Below are 26,783 nucleotides of genomic sequence, written 5' to 3'. Positions count from 1 at the left end.
TGTAAGAAATACAGCCTGGAAAATTCAAGTGGAAGAAAAAATACTGTATTTAAGAGTGAATTGCTAATGTCTATTTTCCTCTAAAAGTAATGTGGGGAACCCATATCATACAGATGTTCATTACTTATTCAATGTGCACCATCAGGAGATAAATACAACTGTTAGAATACGAAATGCCAAGGGTAATTCAACTCCGGAAGTGTAAGTGTGGCATAACTGATTCGTCGTGACATACAATTTTCTAAAAGCTATTCTGTTAGAAGGCAATACATGAGTGCATAAATGATTTATACTCTTGTGAACCATAGTTATTATTCAGTATTTTATTTTTGAAAATATATGTACTCTATACTATTATGTTTATTCTCTAGAGTATAATAAGAACATAATTGAATTTGATGAAAAATAGACTTGATTCTAAATGTAGCACGCAGCACATAGAACTACTCCCTTCTTCTATCCCTGGTGAAGATCAATGGTCACTTGAGGCTATTGGTTCATTTTTAATATATGGGCAATAAAAAGCTTTTAATGTAAGAATTGTTTCCTGTACTATACTTTCTTGTAAAACCAACATTGAATTTCTACCTAAATACTAATTTATGAATGCAAAAAATTAATTATTATTATACTCTTAAATATTATTTTTATTGATCAAGTGAGAGAAGGAAACTAGAGATTTACCACATAATGAAACAATATATAACAAAACCATCATTCAATGTCTTTTTTTGTTTTGATGGGGCCAAAGCAAAGAAAAAATATTTCTATTGAAAATATAATTAACTCTGTAATTTACATAAATAAATTGTTAATCTATTTAATGTCCTTTTCATTTCTTTAGGCTAGAAATTCTATCATATAATACATAACACAAATATTATATAAATACAATTATATTAAATTATTATACAGTTACTTTATATTAAATATATATATGCTTATGTTATATTTAACATATATATTATATAAGGCCAAAAAATTTAAAAATAAGAAGTCTAATTTCCTCTATTGAAATTAAAGGAAAAGATTTCCTTCCTTTCCTTTTTCTTTTTTTTTAAATTAATTTATTCAGATTACATCTCGATTGTTATCCCATCCCTTGTATCCTCCTGTTCCTCCCTCCCTCCCGCTTTCACCTTAATCCCCTCTCCTATGTCTGTGACTGAGGGGGACCTCCTCCCCAAACCATATGGTCACAGCCTATCAAGTCTCATCTTGTAGACTGCTTATCCTTTCTCTGACCTCTCCTTTTTCTTACAGCACTGGTCCTAAAAAGTCAATTGTAAGTATTGTTTTCACCTTGTTTTCTATCAGGGTCCCATTATGTAGCCCCTAGACTTACTGCTATTCTCCTGCCATGGTACCACGATTACAGGCATGTACATCCCTTGCTCCAAAACAATTCATTTCCAAGGCTTTGTTTCCAGAAATTGTGACCTGACACCATAATTTTATTTTGATACTTTAGCTTTAAATTTAAAGCTTTTGCTCTTATCATACAAGGCAGAATGCTAACTTCTAAATGTATTGATGCAAGTCTGGAGCTGGGAATAGTGGTTCAAGACTTTAATCCCAGCACTAGGGAGGCAGAGGCAGAGGCAGGTGGATCTCTAAGTTCAAGTCCAGCCTGGTCTACAGAGCAACTTCCAGAACAGTCTGGCCTATGCAGAGAAACCCTGCATCAAAACAAAACAAAACAAAACAAAACAAAAAAACCCACCTCAGGTCCCACAAAATAAAAGAAAATCTGTGATATTGTAAACTGAAAACAAGGAATAGCAATGTAATAAAAATAGTGCCTGTATTTTATAACCTTAAAGGTAATGAGGACCTTGAGGAGATGGCTCAGAAAGGACATGCATGCATGATTCGGGCACTGTGGAGCATATCTGTTTACCTGAGCTTGGGGTGAGGGGAGCCGACAGACAGATTCAGATATGGCTGGTGGCACATATAGTAGAGCTGACGAGCAGAGGTGCACAAGAGCAGTGACCAGATAAGGACAGGTGCGCTACGTTTGGAAGCAGTTAATGGTAAGGAGAACATATGACTACGTAAGAGACAGTCCTAATCCAAACTGGGGAGTTTTACGTGAATAAAACATGGATACAATTTGCACAGTAGCCATAGTTACCTTGCAGCATTTTGTTCCATCTGCTCATCAATGTCACTGAAGATCTGCTTAAACTCCAACTCCTCAGGAAATGAATTTAACAGACACCGTAGGTCAAACGAATTATGGGAGTATTCATCTAACCAATCCATCCTGTGAAACGGAATAAAAACATTGATCACAAAATGAAAAGATGGGCTAGGGGAGCGGGCATGGCACCCCTCAAGTTATGATACTGTACCAAAACCAACAACTTCTATTTGCAGGCTTAATGAAGCAGAGGAGTTTGAGAACTCGGATATTACAAAGCTCGTTGAGTTTTGTTACTTAAACGGCATAATTTTCAAATTTGTCTATTGTTTGAAAGCTGAAAATGTATCAGGAGAGAGGCAGCTCAGATACCCTGTTGCTTTTCTCCTTATAACTGAAACTGCAGAACCAATCCCAGCAACTGTAAGCACTCTTTAAGAGGAGCTGCACAGCTGCAGCTGAGCACCCATCCTTACTACCACGGACCTGAGAGTTACACACAAACCTTTAGAGGCTTCATCCACCTTGGGCTGGTTTCCATGTGGAAAACACAAATCTAATTTTCCTGCAGCTCTCCTAGCATGAATGCTGTAATATTTTTATTCCTTAAAACACATACACCTGTGAAGTAACAGAAACTACGGCAGCATGCAGAGGGCCTGTTCAGGGCTAAGCCAAGTAGGGCTCCGGCTCCGGAGAACTAGACACAAGCGCCAGTCTCTAACCCAGAGCTGTTTCCAACTGATCCACTTGAAAGGAAAAGCCAGTTTCTCCAACAGAGGCTCATTAGGTATATAATCCAATATTTAGGGCAGGCCACATGCCCAGGAGTAGATGGTCAACACAAAACAAACTCAATAGTATTGGTTTTTTGTTTTGTTTAGTTGTTTTGTATTGTTCTCTTTTGTTTTTTCTTTCTCATAATGCTTTATCTGGGCATTTTTTAAAAAGCATACATATCTTTTGCTTATATATTGTGGTTTCTTGTTTTGTGTTTTTATGGGATTTGTGTGTGTGCAGATAATGGATCTGTCTGCATCTGTATGTGTCTCTTGTCATTTTTCTTTGGCTCTTTTGTTTGTGTGTATGTTTTCTGCTATTCTTGTTTTCATTTTATCTTTTTGAAAAAACTGTTTTGTGCTTGCTTTTCTAATGAGAGAAAAATCGAGTGGATTTGGAAGGTGGAGGTAGACAGGATCTGGGAGGAGTTGGGGGAGGGGAAACTGTAATCAGAATATATAGAATTGAAAAAAAATTCCCTTTTCAATTAAGACACACAGATGATCTTATTCTCACCATTTTAACACTCATGAATTCTTCGTGAGATCATCAAACTCTGGACAGGCGATATGCAGGGCGACAGGGAGTGGAATGGAGCTGCGATGGGCTAATGCCTTTGCCTTTAAGGAATTTTTATCTTAGCAAGGAAAATAATTTTAACTTTAAAACATAAAGACACACATTTCATAAAAGATTAACTAAGAGGAAGCGCCTAAGTCAAATCAAGATTAGCACAGGTTAGGTTACAGTCACAGGGGAATATCAATACAGAATTCTAAGGAAGTGGCCACATCTAGGAAACAGAAAAAACTGAAGAAGTTGGGGAAGGAGCAAGAGGAGAGAACAAATTGATTTAATTACTTTGTGCATAAGGTTATTGAATCACCTCTGCTCAGCCTTCTCTGATGAGAACTGATCACATGACCCAACTGGGAAGCAGATGTGACCAAGAAGCACTGTTACTTGGCTCTGGAGATAATTTCAGGAAAACTCTTTACTATGGGTGACGTTATGGCTTAGATTTTTTTTTTCTGAGGCAGGGTTCCTCTGTGTAGCCTTTGCTCACACTCACAGAGATCTGCCTGCCTCTGCCTTCCTCAGTGCTGGGATTACAGGCCTGTGCCACAGCATCCTGCTGCATGGTTTTGAACTTAAATGCCATTCCCCAAGCAAACATATGCTAAAGAACTGTTTGTCAGACTGCAGTAAATTGGAGGGCAGTAGAATGTCTGGGCACAACATAGTGGGAAAGTCGGCAATTATCATTAAACACTGACATTCCCGTCTCTTTGCTTCCCAGGTGGCACACTGTGAGTGGCTTTGCTTCACTGACATGGTGCTCACCACCATGGTGTCTTACCACAGGCCCCAAAGAACAAAACCCACACCATAAGCCAAAACAACTTTTCCTTCCAGTTTGTCTGACCAAGAACCCTGTCACAACCATTAAAAGCTAACAAACAAACGAAGGTCATACACCTTTGTCACCGTGCCTTCTGCCAATGCAGTTCCTTTGGTTACTTCCCGTGCTTATTTTACTTCATTATTTTCAAATCCCAGCTTCTTAAACTACAGGCGACACAACTGACCACAGTGGGTCTTGAAAAACCGGAAGAAGCAAGAGAATTCTGAACATGAAATGACCGACATGAACTTAAAATCAAATGCACGATGGATCCAGGCCGTTTCTGCCGCATCTGCCAATGCTGCATTGACACTTTGGTTCTAAACATACTACGAGGTCTTCACGCCATGCATGCCATCACAACAGCCAGCAAAACTGAGCACTTTCCGCAATACTGTAGCTCAGGCCTGAGACTGCTGTTTGTTATCTACTGCAGTGACCTTACTGTGTGTACAAAGGTTTCTTCTCTAACGAAAACTAAATGGCTTACTTCCAAAAAATATTAATACTTTCCTACTGTTAGCATATACAAATACAAATCAGCAAATCTTTGGATTCTATTGCTAGAATTTCTCATTTAAAAATTGTTGTTTGACTCAAGACCCAGCTATACCACTCCTGGGCATACACCCTAAAGATTTTCCACCATACAACAAGACCATTTTCTCAACCACGTTCAAAGCAGCTTTATTAATAATAGCGAGAATCTGGAAGCAACCTCCATGTCCCTCAACTGAAGAATGGATAAAGAAACTGTGGTATATTTACACAATGAAGTACTACTCAGCTATTAAAAACAAAGAAATCTTGAAATTTGCAGGCAAATGGATGGAAATAGAAAAGATTATCCTGAGTCAGGAAACCCAGGCCCAGAAAGACAAGCATGGTATATACTCACTTATAAGCAGATATTGGCCAAGTAATGAAGGATAACCACACTACAATACACAGACCTAAAGAAATTAAATAACAAGGAGGACCCTAAAGAGAATACTTAACTCTCATTCAGAAGGGCAAACAGAATAGACCCTAGAAGCAGTTGAAGAGAAGGAACAGGAAGGGAGCCTGCCATAGAGGTCCTCTGAAAGACTCCACCCAGGAGGGATCCATGCAGGTGCTGAGACACACAGCCAAACTCCACAGTGGAGCACAGGAAGTATTAGAGAAGAGTTGGGGAATAGAGGGACCTAGAAGGGGTCAGGAGTTCCAAAAGGAGACCAGTGGCGCCAATAAATCCTGGTAGAGGAGGGGGATGCTACAGAGACTGATGCAACAACCAAGAACCATGCATAGCGAGGACCAGACCCCTGCTTAGATGTAGTAGATAGGCAGCACAGTCTCCTTATGGGTCCCAATAACATGGGGAGTAGGGGCTGCCTCTGACATGGACTCTGGTGCCCACTTGTGGATCACTTCCCCCTGGCTGGTCAACCTTGCCAGGCCACAGAGGAAAAGGATGCAGGCAGTCCAGATGCGACTTGACTGGCTGAGGTCAGATGTTGGGGAGGAGGGCTCCCCTTTATGAGGACTATACAAGGGAGGGGAAAGTGGTAAGGCAGGGAGGGTGGGTGGGAATTGGATGGGGCTACAATCAGGATGTAAAGTGAACAAATTAAAAACAAAAAATGCAGAGAGAGAGAGAGAGAGAGAGAGAGAGAGAGAGAGAGAGAGAGAGAGGGAGGGGGGGCGGGAACTGACCAGAAATGAAATGTTTGAAAGACAGCAAGATATCTTGGTAGGAAAATGTACGTAGTGCCTACTTTGCTGACCTGTGCTTAATTTCTCAGGATTTACATGGTAAACAGAGAGAAACAACTCCTACAAGCTGTATTTTGACCTTCACATTCATGTCAAAATACACACACACATGCACCAACACACTCATACACACACAAATACCCCCCAACACTCACACACATACTCACACACAGATGCACATACATACACAATAAACAAATAATGTAAAAACAATAATAAAAACTGTAGAGGTGATAATTGAACTTTATAAAAATTTGCCAAATGAAATTTGGCTTGGAATTAGGACAAAATTTAAAACTGCTTCTGAAGTAGCACAAAACATACCTCTGCCATTCTGTACTATATACTTATGTGAAATTATATGTTTATGTCACCCATAAACCCACAAAGAAAAATATGTTAGCATTGTAGTGAGATTCAAAATAGAAAGACAGAGATAGGCGAGAGGCTCATCAAGAGATGACTTCACAAGAATTAAGCTCCGTGGAGCTCAGCTGTAAAGAGGACGGAAGTCATTGCTTTTGAAGGAATACAGGTGGGACTGAAAATGAATGATGGCCTCCAGCTAAGCAAAATTTGTCTTTAAAATCCAGGAACTGTACTTTTTAAAGGACATGAAAGTAGAAGAGGGAATATTGGGAAAGTGAAGGGGAGGGGAGGGGACCAACCAGAGACGCGGTGCAGTGATGACGGGGAAGCTAAATGACACCAGGGTAGTCGGCGTTAGGGCTGAGTGCAACAATGCATGCTAATAAAGATGGAACTACAAAACAAAACATGTGAGGAGCAATGCATCAGTGTAGTAGTACACTAAGTTCTTACCTGAGATATACATACTTTGAAATATTTATGATGGAAAGGTAAATTTAAAATTTAAAATTAAATCATATGATGTCATAAGCCCCATTACACATTACCAATACTGATCCTACAGTCAATAAAATACAGTGAGTATACATCTTACTTAGATCTAATTTGGATTTTTTATTTCCTTTGTATATAAAACCATTAACTTTAATTTATATTGTGTTAATAGCATTTAATGAATCTAAAATTTATTTTAGATCAAAATATAGTTGGTATATTAATAAGGACTAATAGAGACAAACTTAATTTTGAGTATCGCTTTGCTAATTTTATAAAAAAAACAATTAATAATACTAACAGAAAAATTCAAAATACTAAATTACTAAGACTTCCATACTTAGCATTTAGTTTTGACTATGTAGACCCACATTTTAGAATCCTCACAAGTAGACACGGTTGCTAAGAGCTACTGAGTTGGAAGCAGACAGACAGTGGACAGGTAACATCAGCCTTGAAACTACAGTCAGCATCTCAGTGTAGCTCTATTCCGTGGCAGATATGCTCTGAGCTTCGTTGTAGTTAAAGGCATTCAAGACCACAAAAAGCAGCCAACCATAGAACAAAAGCCAAAAAGAAGATACTTCCAAAAGAGAGGACTCTTGATTTTTGGTATCAGTATGGACTAAAAATAGAAAAAGATAACTTTTATCTTAAATCAAGATATTTTGGATAATATAATGAGCAGAGAGGCTAATGATACTAATTAATACTGCTATACAGAGGTTATTTAAATTTCTATCTGTAGTCTAATAAATATTATGAGGGAATAATATTTTCTATGTATTTAGGTATATCCCCTTGAATGTTCAGGCTCATCCTGTAAGAGCCTTCTCTTCTACAATATCCACCCACAGAGTAACTCACAACCATCTGTAAATCTAGTTTGAGGAAGCCCAGCACCACTTTCTGGCTTTAGTAGGCAACAAGCATGCAGGCAGTACACAGGCATACGTTCAGGCCCAACATATGCAATTAAAATATTTTTAAAATATATTATCATTTGGTTTTTAATATAATAAGAAAATGGTTGCTATGTTTTATGCACTACACTTAATACTGGAAGCCTAAGAAGGGTTAAATAAATATCTATCGTTTTGATAGATTAATGGCAGGTTTGTTTTGTCCTCTTTTAGAGAGTAGAGCTTGCTCTGCAGGCCAGGTTCCTTGGCCTGCAACTTGCAATCCTCCTAAAGAATCCCCAGTACTCTGAGAGGTGGCAAATACCACCATGCAAGGCCAGAATACTTTTGAAACAAATGACTGACTGTGCTATAACAGTGCTGTAAAAACACTGATTGTTCACAATAGGTGGAATCTGACATTTAAAGGGAGGATTTAACTCTGAACGTTACTCTTAGTTGCCTGACATTCTAAAAGTAGAAATCTTGACTCATGCAGTCACAAAGAGATTCTTTGTTTGGCATAAAAAATTCTCTTTTAAAGAAACATATTAACCTAATCTTAAAATTTATTCCAAATGAAAATCGTTATTCCAAAATGAAAATCTTTATTCCAAAATGAAAATCACTTTCCTCATTTGTAGAACTACTATTTTCTAATTAATTTATGACTTTTCACAAAAGTGTCTATTGTGTGTTGAACATCCCCCATATCACTTTAAGATTTTGGAAGAAGAAGGGATAGGAGTGAGGCTACAGGCTATGACAGAGCTTTCTACTCGTGTTCATTACATACATTACATCATATTCATGCTTATACTTATTGGCTTGTCATCAGAAATATAACAGTACTTTGATATCAGAATTAAATTTCTTACGTTAACACATCAAAAGTGGGAAAGCATAACTTTTCAAACTATAACAACTTTTGAATTACCATTCTATAATACTGCTTTTAAATTTTATTTGATATGCCCATTTTTTTCTATAAAATTAAAGGAGCAGTGCTTATTATTTCAAACAAGAATTAACAGTCATTCAATATTAATTATTTATTGCCTTTTAAAATAGCTAGTTATGGCTGTAGAATTTCAACTAAGCCAAGTATCTACAGACCAAGTTTTAGCTCTGGAAGAATTATAACAACTCCCCTGGTGACTATAAGAAAATATGAGTACACTATGAACAGCCCAGAATATGCTGGAATAAAACTGTAGGACAAGCCATACACAACCTAGAAAAAAGTTCACAGAATAATGTTAAATCTCACTTGTCCTTTACTATGTTTTAAAGTAATAAATACCCCTCTAGGTTACAGTCTTTTCCTTTTAGCACATGTGATGACAAGAATTCTTATTTTACCTTTCTTTTTTGTGTCTCATCTAAAACTCTGGAGTGCAGCTTCACTCAAGACAAATTAGCAGTGTTAAAAGGAGGAAAGAAGACAGAAAAACAGAGCAACGGGAAGACCAGACTGAAGCTGAGCATCAAAAGGAGAAACACTGCACACTTGGAATTTCTCCTCTGTGAAAAAGCACAGTTAAAAATTCACAGACCTGTGGTCATATTGCAAAAGAAATGTACCCACAGGATCTGGCTGACATAAAATTCTACCTTTCAGTATATATGTCTAAAACAGAAGAAAGAATGTTAATGAACATGGGAGGGCAATGTTGTATTGGGATTAATTGAAAACAACTGTTCCACAGACATCTGAACACGTTTCAAGCGCTGCACCGTACTAACTTTCAGTCTCTCTAAGCCAACATCAGTAGATCGGTCCTGGTTCTGTCATTTTTCACATGATCTAGTGAGTCACTCATTTCTGGTAAAGGAGAGAGTTCATGTTCTCTCTTCTAGAATGATCACATACATAGATTTTAGAGACTTTAAGACTTCTGGTTACAAGTTAATTTTTGACATTTTTAACATTTTTGAATGGCCCAAAGCAATTCCTTCAACAGGCCTGACTGCTTAGCTCTCTGATACCATTTTCTCCTCGAATTCCTGACTTAGTTGTTTGCTTACTAACACATGACCTGCCTGGCTTAACTTGAGGAACTGAGGCTCCAGGGTTCCCTACTGTGCCCTGACAACACAGCCATTTAAGCTCTTTTTGCTTCTCTAGCCCAGCTATATAGAAAGCTGAAATAGAACCTTAGCTTAATAAGAATGACAATGGGGAAGAAGAAGAGGTGTGAGGAAGCAAGGCAGCCTTTTATTTTAATAGGCAGACTCTATACAACTTCCAACAGTTCAGTTGTCCCAACATTCTGTGCAGTAGCCGGTGTCTGAGCCCCTCTGACATAGCAGACTTCTTGCTCAACTCATGACTGAAGTCAACTGACTTTGGGCAGGCCTATCTACAGAAAGGAGACCTCAAAAACTCACATTTGTACATGGCATCATGTATCCTTGGTTTACTTCTCCTTAGATCATTGCTAGTTTGGTTGTGTTGCTGGATCGACAAAATAGAAAAATTAAACTTTGACTAGGTTATCATGCTTAAACCTAGGACAGGCTTTTCTTTTGGTCCAGCTTTTTTTTTCTTCAATTTTCCAATTAGTCACAAAGTATTCCTATACTCTTATAGCTCACATATGCGTCATTAATTGTTCTAAGTATTTTACAGAGATGAATTCACTGAATTTTAAGACAAGCTCATGGGATAAGTATTCCCAGATGAAACGTGTGCCAAATGAGGCAGAGAAAAGTTCATGATAAGTACACGGTCACATGATGTGAATGCCCTGGCATGCTGACTACTTTAGAGACTGCAGCATAACGCTGTAAGGAACCTCTGCACACACTCAGACTTTTAAATAACCACTATATCTCCTATGTGCTTCTTTTCTGCCACACATATTGGGTAGCTTTTCCTAACCTAAAACTATAATAAATGTTTTTATTATAAAACCAAAAAGACTACACATTTAAAACACACCTTTCCTTTACAGGCAGACATCCCATGAAATAACAGAGCTATCAGAGTCCCTTTGCTTTCCGTCATGAGTGGGAGTTGATATTGCTAATGTTTTATCTCCTCAGAACATTGAAAGAGGATGCAAATGGACATCAATTTATATATTGGACTCATGAGAAAACAAACAGCACATTATTACACTCACTCATTTTCCTCATTAGGAATTATTTTTGGGATTACAATGACGTCATCCCCCTCCCTTTCCTACCCCAGACCCTGCAGCGTCCCACCTCTTTATTCTCTTTCAGATTCACGACCTAGTATTTTCATTAATTGTTGTTACGTTCATATATGTACATTGTCATATACATACACATGTATATACACAGATATTGCTAAATGCATAAATACAACTAGTTCAACTCTTATTCACATGTCAGATATTTTCTTTCATATCAGAGTTATATGTTTAGATAACAATTACAGAAATACTGATCAATACATGTGGTTTAAAATGTCAGTATGGATCTGGTAAAGTATTCACGTTAACATACTACAGGCATATAAAACACTTTAATGTAAAAGAAAAAACAAACAAACAAACAAAAACAAAGAAACGAAGTATAGTAGCACAGGCCTTTAATCCCAGCACTTGAGCACAGGTGGATCTCTATGAACTCAAGACCAGTCTGGTTTACAGGACCACAGGACCAAAACACAGACAACAAACAACAAAAAGAAAAACCAGCATGCCTCTTCTAATGCTTTATATGTGTGTGTATATGAAGAAGAAACTGACAGGGTCAGTCAGAAAACACTCTGCAGCTTGGCAGGCAAACAGAATTCATCGTCGCATGATTTAGTCACCAAAACTGACACTGCTGAATTTTTTCAATGTACTCCTTTTCTTACAAAATATTTTCATTTTAACAACTCTTTATAATCTTCAATATGCAATCCCAGCTATTTCTGGCTTTAAAAGAACAGTTAACCAAAACAGCACAAAAATGCACTTTAATTTTATCATTCTTGATCATTCAGGCATCTCTTAATTTAAAAGTCATAAAATTATCATATATTTTGTGATTAGGACAAATAGCATTATGAATTAAAGGGATAATTAATTTTCAAGTGCAGTGAAATTAATTTAGGAAAGTATATCTGAATTAATATAAAAGTTAAGTCAGGGAACACATTTTAAAAAGCAGCTGTATCATGTAGCAACTGCGAATAATCAAGAACAGCTTTTGAGACAACCATTTCACTTTAAAGGAACTCTGTTTTAATAATTAGATAATAAGGATTTCAACTTAACATTTACTTTGTATCAAAATGGGCACTTCTAAAGGGTTTAGGATCTTATGCATATTCCAAGGGTTTGAGAATTTCTCTTAAATTATTAATAGCATTAATTAACTGGCCATTCAGAATAATTTCTCTTAAATTATTAATAATATTAATTAGCTGGCCATTGAGAATGGTAATACTAAACCACTAGTACTGGTTTTAATTAGCTTAGAATTAATTTGATGAAAAAGATCTACTTACTTGAGTGCTCTTTTGTGATTTCTAGGGCTTTGTGAATTACCACTAGTTTTGTTTCATCAACTCTCACCTTGAACTGCTTATGAACATCTGTTCAAGGTCCATGCCTCCTTTCAGAAACAAACAAACAAAAATATCCTCTTTGGGGCCTCCTCCATTTCTTCTTCTTCTTCTTTTTTTTTTTTTTTTAAACCGGAAACCTGCACTTCCCACGCCTGCATTTTTTGTTCCATATCTAAACCCAGAACAATGTGGGTTTTGCTCTAGTCTTCGAACAGAAATCACAACACGTTTCGCTTCCCAACATATTTAGTCTCTTAACAGTGTACTAAAGGTTACGCCTTCCTAACGCTCTTCTTGTCTGCTCCAGCATTGTTTCACAGGCTCTGAGAAAGGAGCATTGCTTTGAACAGCTAGCTACCAAGGAACTCCTTTTTGGTCTGATATGTAAAAGCAGATATAAAGTGGGGATTCTGAATCACGTACTCATAACCATAGGACTCACACTACTCATAACCAACTGCTTCATTGTCACACCATCATATGTTTGGTGAATTTATTTCAAAGCTTGGGATGAAGGCAAGTAAGGGAAACAGCTGGAACAAACCTATCTACCCCTAGCATCCTAAGAGTCGGCACACGGATCTTGTTGCCTGATGCCCCTGGAGTAGCACAGTTCTCTGTCCTGTGATTGTTTACATAGTTTTCTTTTCATTCTGTGAGATACATGGTAAATGCTTTCAATACTTACAGTAACTCTATATTTGATCAGCAACAGTGGTTTTTATAAGCTAATAAGTTTCTTGATTGTCTCCTCTCTCACCTTTGCCAATACACACTGATATTCTTTACCTCTATAGTGAACTTTAGAGTGCACTTCTCCCAAACCCATCCTTACCCCTTGAGAAAATAAATAAATTCAAGCAGCTTTCAGATTCTCTTACTTACTGTTCTCCTGCCCTAAAGCAGGCCACAGGAGAACTCTCTAAGGTAGGCCGTGAACTTTTCATCCCAGGTGCCTACACTATACAAGGAGGAAAGAAAACTGTCTGAAGTCACAGACGTTACAAGTTTCTTGCACCCAGGCTTTGCTCAGTTCACCTAGGCTATTACAGATGGATAATATTTCCTTATCCTGTGATCATACCTACCTATCTATACGGCTGTCCATAAAAATGCTCACTTCTCTATTCCTTCTGCTCTTGGTTTCTGAAGCTCCCATTTCATATTCAACTTGTATTATACAATTTGAATGCTTCTTTAGTGTAACTTGCCTTTTTTTAATGGTAGCCATACATGCAAGATCAATAAAATGAAAGAAAGTAGTACGGCCTCCATTTACCTATGTCTTACTTTAAACATGTACACTGAGTATTGTTAGATAAAACTAATGCTTTGGGGTACTTTTTATTTAATAGACTTATTGTGTTTGTCTGCTTTGCTTTTATTTACTTATGTCTTGTTTATATTTTCAGTATTTTCTTCAGAGACTTAGTTTCTAAATATCTTAATTTTTCTTCTACAGAACTCTTTCCCACTACCATCCCATGCTGGAGTCTGTAGTGCTCTGTTTATCCTATGGCCTTCAGTAGGAACCTTCTTTCAACTTTCCCTACCATGCTGACCATCCACAAACTATAGTTCTGTGTCCAGCCCTTCAAAAAGTACTCTAAGCACTTATACCAAATAATTGTACTGGATAATTGTATAGATCTAAACCAATTCAAACTCATTTCCTTATATTGGCTCCTCTTCGGCATTACAGGGATATTACCTACATAATGTCTCTGTCCTTTACTCTTATATCTTAAATTAGGCATCAAAAATCTAAGCAGCCTATTTTTTCTTTTTTAGTGATCTTCAGTTAAAAAATGGCTTTATGTCACTAATATGTTGCTTAAAAAATTACAAAGCAAAGCAAAACAATAAAACGAATATGCCACAAAGCCATATGTGGTCCACATTCTCAACTATTTGCTATCTGGCTCAGCTCTGTCTTACATGGTCACCGAGTAGCCACAAGCTTTTTTTCTCCCTCTGTCTCCCTTCAGCTGCTATTTCATGAGGACTTCACAGCTGGAATCACTGACCCATACCTCTGGATATAATAAATAATTATTTGGGTTTTTTTCTTCTCCTTTTCCTTTCTGCCATACAGTGCAAACACTGTGGGAATGTTCCAAGTGTCTTTTACTATTCATTCCTGATTTCTTCCATAAGGTGATTCTTGACAGATCTCTAGCAGGTTTCAGAAGGGTAACTACCCACCAGAGGAACAAGTGGGTTGTTAGTTTCAGCTCCCCATTTTCTTCCATTCTCTTCAATCTCCAAGGCAGATAGATGCATTTTAAATTGGGTTCAGTCATCCACAGCCAAGGATTTGATCAATCATGCCTATATAATGGCATAAACATTCAGGGCGCTGTCAAGTTGAGTAAGACATCCATGTCTTGAAAGTACATAGAAACTGTGCCATAATCCTCATCCTTATTTTATCATAGGTAGTTGCCCTTTTCATTTGACCATCCCCTTGTTCTATCCTTTTTTACCACGAGGGAAATTAGTTTTCTCACTGATACAACAAATTACCTGATAAAAGCAACCTTGGGGGAGGAAATCTTTACTTTGGTTTGAGGGGATATGGCCTATCACGGTGGGGAGGGAGTAGAGGGTGGAGCATGGGGCAGCTGACGGCACTAGATTCAGAGGGACAGATGCTGGTACAGCTCCCTATCTGTTTTGACACAGGCTGGATCCCAACTCAAAGATGCTATCTGAACATCCAAGCTGGGCTTTCCATATTCAAATAAGCCTCCCCGGAAATGGCATCACAGACACACCCAGATGTGTGAGGTATTTGTTGATCAGTCTGAGGGAGCATTTTAGGAGAATTTGCATTTCAATTTGGCTGTGGGGAGGAGGTATGAGTAACTTGAAAAGAGTACTAGTAGATAACATCTGAAATGAGGGAAGCTGCTTTTGGTTTTGTTGTTGTTGTTTAAGACACAGATATCTTACTGCATCTCATCCCTCCTCAGCTTTTCTTCATCCAACCTGTCCCATTAGACCTCTCTCAAGTTACTGACCACTTTTATTGACAACACACACACACACACCCACACACACACACACACACACACACACACACATATATATATAAGTACGCCAAGCTCACCCCATTTAGTATTACTTTAATACATATGATTTCAGGCCTGACCAGTTAGTATTGGCTACTCCAACTATGGGGCTCATTCCTGGTCTTCTCCTTTACTGCCTGCAGCTCTCTGTTTAGGGGGTGAGTCACTGTGAGATTCTCCTGCATGTTAACATGTTTACTGTTGTGCCTCTTCAGGTCTCCTTTAGGCAGCCATACCGCTCAGTTCTCATGGAGATGTGTATACATACACATACGTAGTTTAAATAAAGTTATGCCTCTTGGGCTAACAATGCTTCCCCTCAAAAGACATGGATATTTTGTGTTTTGTTTTTAATCAAAAACTCCAGTACCAGGCTTGAGAAATCACCTGTCAAGTTGTTGGTCAGAGGAGTCCAAGAAACTCCCAAAACAATATAGGCTATTGCCATTGTCCTTGTCCTCCTCCCGACACTGAAGTAAAGTAAACAGGCTAGTGTAAACATTGGCTCACTAAACAGCCTGGAAACTATGTCTGGTACTGGAAACCTAATCTAGCGTTACCTGGGCTAGTGGTATTATCAACTTTATTTTATTTTATTTTAAAAACATTTTATTAATTTATTCAAATTACAACTCAATTGTTATCCCATCACTTGTATCTTCCTGTTCCTCCCTTCCTTCTGCTTTTACCCTTTCCCCTCCCATAGGTCTATGACCAAGGGGGACCTCCTCCCCCTCCATATGGTCATAGGCTATCACGTCTCATCTTGGTAGCCTGCTTATTCTTTCTTTGAGTGCCACCAGGCCTCCCCACCAAGGGGAGGTGCTCAAATATGGGGCACCAGAGTTCATGTCAGAGTGAGTCCCCACTCCTCACATAACTGTGGAGAATGTCCTGACCACTTGGTAGATCGGTGTAGGGCTTCAATGTTTACTACATGTATTGTCCTTGGTTAGTGCAATAGTTTGAGCAGACCCCACTGGGCCCTGATCCACGTGTCACGATGTTCTTCTTGTAGGTTTCTAGGACCCTCTGGGTCCTTCTATTTGCCCTTTTCTACCAGTTTCCTAAGCTAGCATAATTCCTAGCTGCATTTTATAAACTTACCCACAGATAAGTGTAACTATTACCTGTCATCAAAGAAACTTCTCTGTAAGAGATGTAGATCATTATAGAAAACTACTACCGGTTAAAATGCAAAGAACTTGTCATAGTGTAGTCAGTCCCAGCTGATATGTCTATAGCAATACAAATCCTGCATCAAAAGGGTCAGGGAATATCACAGAAGAAGGAACAAAAGATTGTAAGAGTGAGAGGACCAGGAAATCCATCCTGAGACTGTGTCCCCTAGAAATAACATGAGCTAAGGGAAGTCATAAAGGGGCACGTTGAACTCTAGGCAATATTAGAATGAAAATGAAATGAGTTGCAGGACACCTAATTTGCGTTTACTTTGCATATGGGCACTAGTATTCTTAGCTCAAAATTTTATCTGTTAGTTTCATTACCCTGAGGTTTTTATACAATGCAGAGCATGACCAGTGTGTTTACTTTGATTGATGTTTGTTTATATTTTTCTACTATAACTCTGTTTGATAAAAAAGAGTCACCTAGTTTAGATCATCTCTACTAAGGATGTTTTGAGTAGAAAATTATATCTATAATAGGTATTTATCCTATCATATAAAGGAAACTTATTTAACTATAGTAACATAATTTATTATGTTTACTATGTTTAATATATAGTATATAATGTTTAAACATAAAAGGGCTATCTACAATTGTGAATTAAGTATATTTGTATAACTTTAAAAATTTTTTTAAATATACCTATAGTGAAAAATTAGGGTTTTATAACTGAGCTATCAAATAAAAAGTTAAGTGTGAAGCCAGGCACGGTGGCACACATCTGTAATCCTAGCACTTGGGGAGGCAGAGGCAGGCAGATCTCTGTGAGTTAGAGCCCAACCTGTTTTATGAAGGAAGTCCAGGACAGCCAAGGCTACACAGAGAAACCCTGTCTTGAAAAATAGCAAAACAAAACAAAAGTTAAGTGTAATACCTTCAAACTCTTCTTGGTTTCCATAAATAAGGAAAATTAGAAAGAAATAATGTTAAGGACTTATCTGATTTGAAATTTACATGATCTTAATTATGTGATCTACTTCCTTAATTTTAATATTTTCTTACACAGTCTTGGAAGTATACTTTTAAATCTTTAATTTCAATGGAAGGATGACTTCCTGATGGTTAAAACAAATTCACATGAAGCACCTTGGATTTTTATTTAAAAAGCAATCAGTGAATATAAGCGTTAGATGTCTTCATGCTAATCTGAAACCCTTCTCAAAACCTGCTCCACATTGCACTGGCTGTGTAACATACCCCAACAGTGAGTCTGTCATAGCAACACCGTCATCATGATGCAAGCTGCGAGTAATAGAGAGTGTCAGTGTCAATTTTGCTTCCTCACATTTGCTTCCCTTCACTTCATCTGATTTTAATAATCCCTGTCAAACCACAAACCGTCCAAATTACACTCATGACACAGAAGCTTGCAAGGAGCAGACAGAATCTCAACTTTCATTTAGCAACTACAAAAGAAAGCTGTCCAGTTGGACAAATATTATTTCCACACTTGACAATCTCTACAGTTGAGCATGCATTTTAATTTGAACTAAACCTGCCAGGAGCTTGAGATGAGTTTCTTGTTTTGTGTAGACTGACTCACAGGATTACCAGATCAATGGCTGGAACTGATGAAAGCATCACACCCAGCATTTATCACCTGGGATACAAATCACGTACCAAAGCTTAGGAGACAACCCTCCACACACAATTTATGTGTACAGATTCCTGCATTAGGGTTTTAGTTACTAAATGAAGCCTAAATGGACATAACATATTCTTGATATAGGTTTTTGAGATGTAACCATAATAACTAAACTTGAAAGTAGTTAAAATTTTGCTCATAATTCCACTGGCAAACACCTCAAAAGATGAACTCTAAAGTGTTGTTTTTTTTTTTAAATCAACTTGGAAGGCTGGGATATATCTTAATGGTAGAGCATTTGCTTAGGATACACAAGGTCCTGATTTCAATTCCCAGCAGTGAAAAGATAAACTTGCCAACAACAACAATAAATTGCTTTAGAAATGATTCCACCTAAAAGTCAAGTTAATTGGTCATCAGAGAAATGCATATCAAAACAACTCTAAGATTCCATCTTACACCCATCTGAATGGTTAAGATCAAAAACTCAAGTGACAGCACATGCTGGCGAGGATGTGGAGAAAGGGGAACACTCCTTCATTGCTGGTGGGAGTGCAAACTTGTACAACCACTTTGGAAATCAATCTTACGCTTTCTCAGAAAACTGAGAATAGGGTTACCTCAAGATCCAGATATTCCACTCATTGGAATATACCCAGAAGACACTTTACCATGCAACAAGGACATATGCTCAACCATGTTCATAGCAGCCTTATTCGTAACAGCCAGAACCTGGAAACAACCTAAATGTCTCTCGGTTGAAGAATGGATAAAGAAACTGTGGTACATTTACATTATGGAATACTACTCAGCTATTAAAAATAAGGATATCCTGAAATTTACAGACAGATGGATGGAACTAGATATGATCATACTGAGTGAGTTAACCCAGAAGCAGAAAGACTCACATGGTATATACTCACTTATAATTGGACACTAGCCCAAAAGGGATGTCCTATGAAATTCTTCACTTACTAGGAGATTAGGATAGATGCAGGGACTTCCTAATGGGACTCTAAGTGAGAGAAGTATGGGAGAATGGGAAAATAGAAGGATCCAGAGGGGCCTAGAAACCTACAAGAAAAATATCATAATGGGCATATCGGACCCAGGGGCATCTACTTAAACTACTGCACCAACCAAGGATAATACATGCAGTAAACATTGAAGTCCTACTCGAATCTAGCCAATGGACAGGACATTCTCCAGTTGTGTGGAGAGCGGGGACTGACTCTGACACCCCCTATTTTGACCACTTCCCCTTGGTGGGGAGGCCTGGTGGCACTCACAGAAAGGATAAGCAGGCTACCAAGATGAGACCTGATAGGCTGTGATCTTATAGTGGGGGAGGATGTCCCCTTCTGTCACAGACCTAGGGGAGGGAAACAGGGTAAAAGAGGGAGGGAGGGAGGAACGGGAGGACACAAGTGAAGGGATAACAATTGAGATGTAATCTGAATGAATGAATGAATAAATAAATAAATAAAGTCAAGTTACCAGAGAAGTTCTGACAACTATTTAAAAAAAAATCTTGATAAGATAGGAAAATGTTACTTTTTAATAAGTAACATGCCCCATACACACACTATATATATATATGTATGTATGTATTTGTATATATATATGTATATATTTATGAATCACAGTAAAAATTATCATATAGAAGCAAGGGAGATGGCTCAGTTGGTGAAGTGTTTGCCAGAACCTGAGTTCAACCCCCAGCACTTACCTACCTCTCTGCCTTTCCCCCTCTTACACTTATACTAGACTGGTTGCGTGGCCTAACCGTTACTGCTACAACAGCCCCTTTCCTGTATCTTCTTTGACAAAGCCATACCCATTCCATGTGGCCTAAACTGCTAAATTCATCGGCTTTATGGGGGTTAGAATTTTGGTTATGTAAGAAATTCAAGTTCTTGGGAGAAAACTCCAAAAAAACAAGACAAGAGTTAGTTTCTTTGAAGCACAGAACTCTTCTTGGAATGTGATTTCTGTTCCTCCTAGGTGTGGGGGATATCAAAGAATTTATTTCAGATGTTGTTATTCATATGCCTCTATGGAAAAACTTGGTTTTTTCATGTGTGGCTCGTCCTTGTGATTGTATACTTGGGTTCACTTCCTAATACAGTCTGGTGATCTGAATGAAGTTGCCATTGCATGAGACTTTTTAGGCCCCTGCTCTACAAGGTTAACATCATCAATTAAAGTGGTATCCTGATAACATTTGAAAATCTGTCCACCACTGCTTGCTCACAACACCTGGCAGTTGCCATGCTGATTTGGGATAGAGGACGTGGAGCCTTTACCCTCCATGCCATGTTTAAGGGCAGCCATGTGACTGGTTGCTGTCTTTGTTAAGGGCAACCACATTACTAGCTGCCATCTTTAAGGGCAACCACATGACTAACCAGAGAGGAGCCTTCTAGACAGGCTCAGCTACAGCAAAAACTATGTTCCAGGCCTTAGCCACTGCCCTGAGGGAAGAAAATAGATATCAGCAATGGCCTCTGCCCCCAGGGTCCAGCCTCAGCCAGCTCTGCTAGGAACCTGTTTCAGATGCAGCCAAAAAGGAGACACTGGTCCCACAGCTGCTGCAGCCAGAAAGGGACACTGGTCCCATAGCCTTTCCTGTTGGCAAACGGATACCAAAATGCTCACATGCAGCTTGTCCTCTGTGCCCAGCTACTGGAGGTTCAACCAGCATAAGAGTTGTTAGATACTTACAGCCTTCAAGCTCCTTGACCTGGTAGAGTACAGATGGTTCTTAGATTCAGCAGCCTTGCCAAACCAGGATAATGCTGCATATCTGTTTTAACCTCATACTCAGGCTACACAGTCACATTGCCAACTTCCATCATGGGAGGCTTCAGATGCCTTCCCAGTCCTCTTCAAATGCAGGAGCCCAAGCTTTAACTGTCAGGTCTAGATACAGTCTATTTTGTTACCTGAGTTCTTTTTATCATTCTTTTAGCTAAAGGGCAGTAACTGCTTACAGCAATTTCACCTATGTCAGAAAGCTTCTAAGGAGGAATTTTATAAATGTTAGAATGCCTAAGAAAGCGTTTTAAGTCGTAAATGCAAGTTGTGAAGGTTAAAATGTCTAAAAAGATGCTTTATTCACCCTGTTGCAATGCTACTGCTGTATTAGCTGTCCAGAGTGTTGACATTGATCAATGGAGCTCTAATGTATTAGTCTAACTATGGTAAAAACATTCCACTATATGACTGTATCATAGTTCTAAGCTCAAGTTCTTAAATTTCCTTTTGCTTGCCTTTTTTTAAATGTCTCTCATTGTGTTTAAGTTATCCAGTCTTCTAAACAGAGGGAAGAAGCCTCTGTTTCATGTGTAGTGATGCTAAAGTGAGCTTTTGTCATCCTACTTTACAGGAGGTTTCTGTCCTCCCCATGTTAGCATTTCACAGGTGTCAGAAACATTCTGTAAGGCTCTGCCTTTCCTTAGCACACCTCAAAGAGTATTTTTAACACAGTTTTTTTTTTCCTATGCTATTTGTCTACTGCCTTTTCCCACAATGCGTACATGTCTAACAATGTGTGTTTCACTGCAGATTACAAACAGTGATGATACTAATGTGTCTAATATTTGTCTATCTCCCTTTATGAACTTAAAAGGACTCTTGTAAGCTACAGAAAAGTCATCTCTCAGGTCAAATGGAACACAGATAAGTACTGTCAACCAACAAGCCTAAGCTTCCTACCTTTCATCTATCTCTGAGAGTGGGATTCCTCCCCTTTTCACTGGTTTTGGGACTCCCCTCCCCTAACCACCTGATCGCCATCTTTCTGCACCCAACACCAGCTGAATTCTCCTTCCTAGTTGTGTAAACACTTCCCTGTGTCCGAGAGACCGTCCACTCTGCTCCACTGGGAGCGAAGGTACCCATCCCTGGTCTGCATGACTGCGGCTGCTCCTTCTCGCTGACCTACAACTAGGACAGTTCCCAGTGGGTGAGAATTGACACAATCCCCCCCCACACACACACACAACCACCACCACCACCATTAGGCCTCCGAAAATTCCTAGTGCACTAGGTAGGTGTCCGTGTCCCTGGCACAGCTCAGCTGCAGAGCTGCGCTCTTTTGGTAATTGTCCAGTAATGACAAGTTGCTGGAACAGTCTGTGCACCTGATTTTTGAGTCACTATCCATTCCTGGGGACACCCTAATGGATTACTGGCTTCACTTTCCCATGAGAAACGTTCAGTCGCCTGTTCCTCCTAGCACGCCTTTGGGATGTCTTTTAGAGAATTTCAAATCCCTATGCCCACACTAAAGGCTTCTAGGCTTACACGCCTCTGCAACCAAACTTGGACAGCTCCAAAACTAAATCATTTTAATTATTGCCAGCAATTGGGTAAAATGGAAGGAAGCTCCCTATATCCAAAACTTTTCTTCTCTCTCCCAAAATTTTTAAGCATTGTCTCTCTCCTTATTTTCAAGCCTTTTCGCTTTGCTCTCCTAAGAGTTTCAAGTGTACAACTAAAGGAAAATTTCTCTCTAACCTACTAACTTTGTCTTCTGCCCACATATATGTTCTAGTAACCTACCAGACTTCTTACATCCAGGACATCATCAAAGCAGCTACCCACAGGTGCTCCAGTCCAACCTCGTGTCGGCTGGAGCTGCATTGCCCCTCCTAGCCCAGATGTTCTCAGGACCTGAAGAGCAAATGCAACCGCCTGCTCTTCTGGGACCTGGCCAACATTTCAGCCTTTTAAGCCCTGCCGTCGCTGTACGTCAGCAGGAAGCAGTCAAAGACATTGATTACTTCACTCCTTATCCATTTACAGAGGCTGAAATGGTGTGTGCCCCAGACCCGGGACAAACTGCCCAGGTCCCCCCAGCACTCCTGGGTCCTTACCTGCTGCAGGACATGGCTGACATACTCTGCCCTCTACCCTCAACTTTCAGGACAAAGCGTTCCCTTCCCCTTCACATCATTGAACACTTTGTTGCTATTGCTTTCTCTCTCTCTTTTTCCCCCTTACCTACATTTATATACTTTAACTTACCTTATGTAAAAACAATCCAACCTCCTCATTTTTTAATTACAGGAAAAGGGAGGAATGTTAGAATTCTGCTTCAGTCCACCTACCTGTGATGTCACTGCCTGCCTGCATGGGGCATGGCCCTGCCCAGTATATAAAAGGACAGACCAACCTCACCCCTCTCTCTCTTACCTCTTTCTCTCTTCCTCTGTCTCTGTCCCTGTCTTTCTCTCTCTGAGGTACCCTTCCTCCCTTCTCTCCTCATGCTCATTTAATAAATTCTTCACCTAATATCATATCTGTTACTTGGCATCTTATTTCTTACTATCATATATATATATATTTTTTTTTTAATTAAACATAAAACACTGTAAAGGACAAACCCAAAGTTACATCTCAGGAATGACCCAGGCACCCAATGAAGCTGGCAACAAAAATGAACCACAATGCCTTAATAACATGGTACACAGAAGACCAAGATACAGACATTATTATTCAAACTTCTTAGGTAATAGCCCACAGGTAAAAAAAACAAACCCTAAAGAGCTTCTCCCCCCCCCCCCTCTCTCTCTCTCTCTCTCTCTCTCTCTCTCTCTCTCTCTCTGTGTGTGTGTGTGTGTGTGTGTGTGTGTGTTTGTGTGTGTGTGTGTGAGAGAGAGAGAGAGAGAGAGACAGACAGAGTGTGTGTAAATTTCATAAAATTTACAAAGCATCATTTACCCTAAACAACGGCCCTGACACTTTCCACTTCCTATTTTACTCTTTCTTATTAATTTTTCTTTTAAAAACATTGTCTATAGTTCAAGATTTTTGACAGGAAAGATACTTTGTGATCATTTTACAGGATTACCTACAACTATATAGCTGATTGCTTTACAAAAGAGGTTAAGAAAAGGTAAAAAAAAAAGCAGAAAAGTAAGGATTGCTTGGGGAATACTGGAGGAATATCACACACACACACACAAAAACATGAAATATAAACAAAGTGAGATCAGAGGCTGGAAAAAAATTATGAAAGATGATGATATTACAAAAGATACATCAACAAAAGCCTTTTTATTTCCCCAGTAGTGTCTCTGCCTGTTAAACTGCTTTTGAGAAAGCACAGTTCAAAGCCAGCTAAAACTGAATGACTGCAGACACTTGCTAAATGCCTAAACACCTAGGCCACCCAGATGTGGTAAATTAAATTCTCTCAGCTTAGGAGCCCAAGCTGGCAACATAAATGTTCCCTGGGGTATTCTTCTCAGCAAGCGTTTTCATCCTGATGACTCTTACAGGGAAACATGCAAAGCGTTACTCTCCAAGAACATGCAGTCCCACTTCCCGCCTCAGATGCGCTAGGTGAGCATTTGCATACCAAACCTCTCTTCCTCCAAGCACTCACATGACCAGGTCTGAATTGTGCTCACACAGAAGGAAACAAAGCAGGTTCTGTAGCTTCCAGCCTCTACAAGAACATGCTCTCATCTCACCTAAGTAGTACTTACAGTAAGAGGTTAACCAAATTGGCCTCACATCCCATTATCTTTATCCAATTTTGAAAAACAGTCTCACTCATAAAGCTGTCCTGGCTGGGTCTGATCAGTCATCTTCATACCTGAGCCTCCTGAGGAGCTGAGAGGACAGTGTCGTGGCATGAGGCATGGCACAGAAGCACAGAAGCTCAAAATTACAATATGACATTAACAAATTTCACTTTCATTTGAAACTGTACAACTTAGACATCATATAATCAAATGGCATTTAAAGGAACTCATGGGCAGAGGGTGGCACAGGAAGATGAACTCAGAAAACACAAAAATTGAAGTTTGTGTTTGGACTGGAACAGAAAATATCTAAGTTTGTGAGTTTGTGGTGAGCTTTTAACAAAAAGTATTTGCAAACTTATCACAAAGAGGAAACGAACAAATATAATCTCTTCAGGGATGCAAGGCACCTGGTTGTGGTGAACCACAGAGCACTCAGGAGATGGAACAGTTTGTGGACAGCCTAGGCTACATTGTAAAACTACTCCAGAAACAAAGTAGCTGGCGGGGAGCTGGCTCAATACCTTCCTTGCACACATGTATGAGGGCCTGAGTTCAGCCAGGAGGAATGCACACAAGTAAGCTCATTGGTTGGTGTGCTGGTTAAGGTTTTGTCAACTTGACGCCAGTGAGAGGTATCGGGAAGACAGTGCCTTAATTGAGGAGGGCCCGATCAGATTGCCCTTAGGTAAGTCTAGGAAGCATTTTATTGATTAACAATTACTGGGAGGCCGAGGCCCACTGTGCCACCCCTACACAGGTGGATGAGGAGGACGGGGGAAGGACACCAGTAAGAACTATTTTGCCATGGTCTTTGCCTCTGTTTCTGCCTCTGGGTTTCCTGCCTTGGCATCCCTAGACAACAAATTGGCCAAAGTCAAGTAAACGCTTTTCTCCCCAAGTTGCCTTTGGTCATGGTCGTTATCACAACAATAAAAGCTTAACTAAGATAGCTAGCTACAACCATTGAATTAAGGAAGGGCACTGGGTGTTGACTTTTGACTGCCACATGCACACACATGGAGCTCTACCTCATGTATACATCCCATGCCACATATGTAAAGATGAGAACTACAGCTAAGAAAATACCAGTTAATTACATGAGAGAGAAGTGAATTCTATATATGCATTCACTTCTTTATCCTTCCAGACTGTAAAGTGCATCTCCCCGCCACCCTCCCACTTACTGGGTGAGAAGCCTGAGGAATTGAGCTATGAAAGTTTCCCTGAAGCCAAGCATGGAGATGCACGCCTTTAATCCCAGCACTCGGGGAGGCTGAGGCAGGTGGATTACTGTGAGTTCCAGGCCAGCCTGGTTTACACAGTGAGTCCAGGACAGCCAAGGCTACACAGAGAAACTCTGTCTTGAAAAAGAAACAAACAAACAAAATGAAAAAAGAAGAGGAGGAGGAGGAGGAGGAGGAAGAGGAGGAGGGAGTTTTCCTAAAACTAGAAATCAGAGGTAAGAGTCAAACCCAGGCTGTGTGCTTCAATCTGGACTCAATTAAGTTTTAAACATTGAAAAAAATTACCCAGAAAGAAAAGCCTGTATATGTTCTGGGATTGTTTTATTCTGCCAATTACACACTTGCTTTCAAGATAATTTGGTTCTACGCCATCTCTGCTTGTGTTTAACTGTTAGATCTCATACTAATGCACTTGCAATAACAACAAATCCCCAAATTGGCATAAAGATAGGTTTTTTTGTTTTGTTTTGTTTTTCAAGACAGGGTTTTTCTGTGCAGCCCTAGCTATCCTGGACTCACTTTTTAAATCAGGCTGGCCTCTGCTTCCTGAGTGTTGGGATTAAAAGTGTGCACCAGCATGCTTGAAATAAATATAGAATCTAAATGTCATAATTAAACTAAAAAATTATTTTAAATGATAGGTAACATTCTACATATAACAGCAGCATAGTGTCAAGTTGTTTGTCTGATTTCGATCATTATTACTAATAATGCACATATTCAGTACTTCTGAGAGTCTGTCCTTCTAATAACTTTGGAACTGAACC

The 26,783-nt window shown here is 39.1% G+C and overlaps 1 protein-coding gene across 2 annotated transcripts in view; it reads right to left on the bottom strand.

Annotated features, from left to right (window-relative positions):
* KIAA0825 overlaps positions 1 to 26,783 on the bottom strand; it is a 410,640-nt gene that overhangs the window by 367,570 nt on the left and 16,287 nt on the right. For both annotated transcript variants that reach the window (XM_084801930.1, XM_084801929.1), the window contains exon 3: positions 2,138 to 2,269. In XM_084801930.1, coding sequence (XP_084658056.1) covers positions 2,138 to 2,268 — 131 coding nt within the window. In that variant the 5' untranslated portion in view covers position 2,269. The remainder of the gene's footprint in view (positions 1 to 2,137; positions 2,270 to 26,783) is intronic.

The sequence above is a fragment of the Acomys minous genome (genome assembly GCF_964271855.1).
Source record: "Acomys minous genome assembly, chromosome: 11".
Taxonomy (NCBI): domain Eukaryota; kingdom Metazoa; phylum Chordata; class Mammalia; order Rodentia; family Muridae; genus Acomys; species Acomys minous.
The sequence above is the reverse complement of the archived record's forward strand: the minus strand, read 5'-3'. Positions and strand labels throughout refer to the sequence as shown.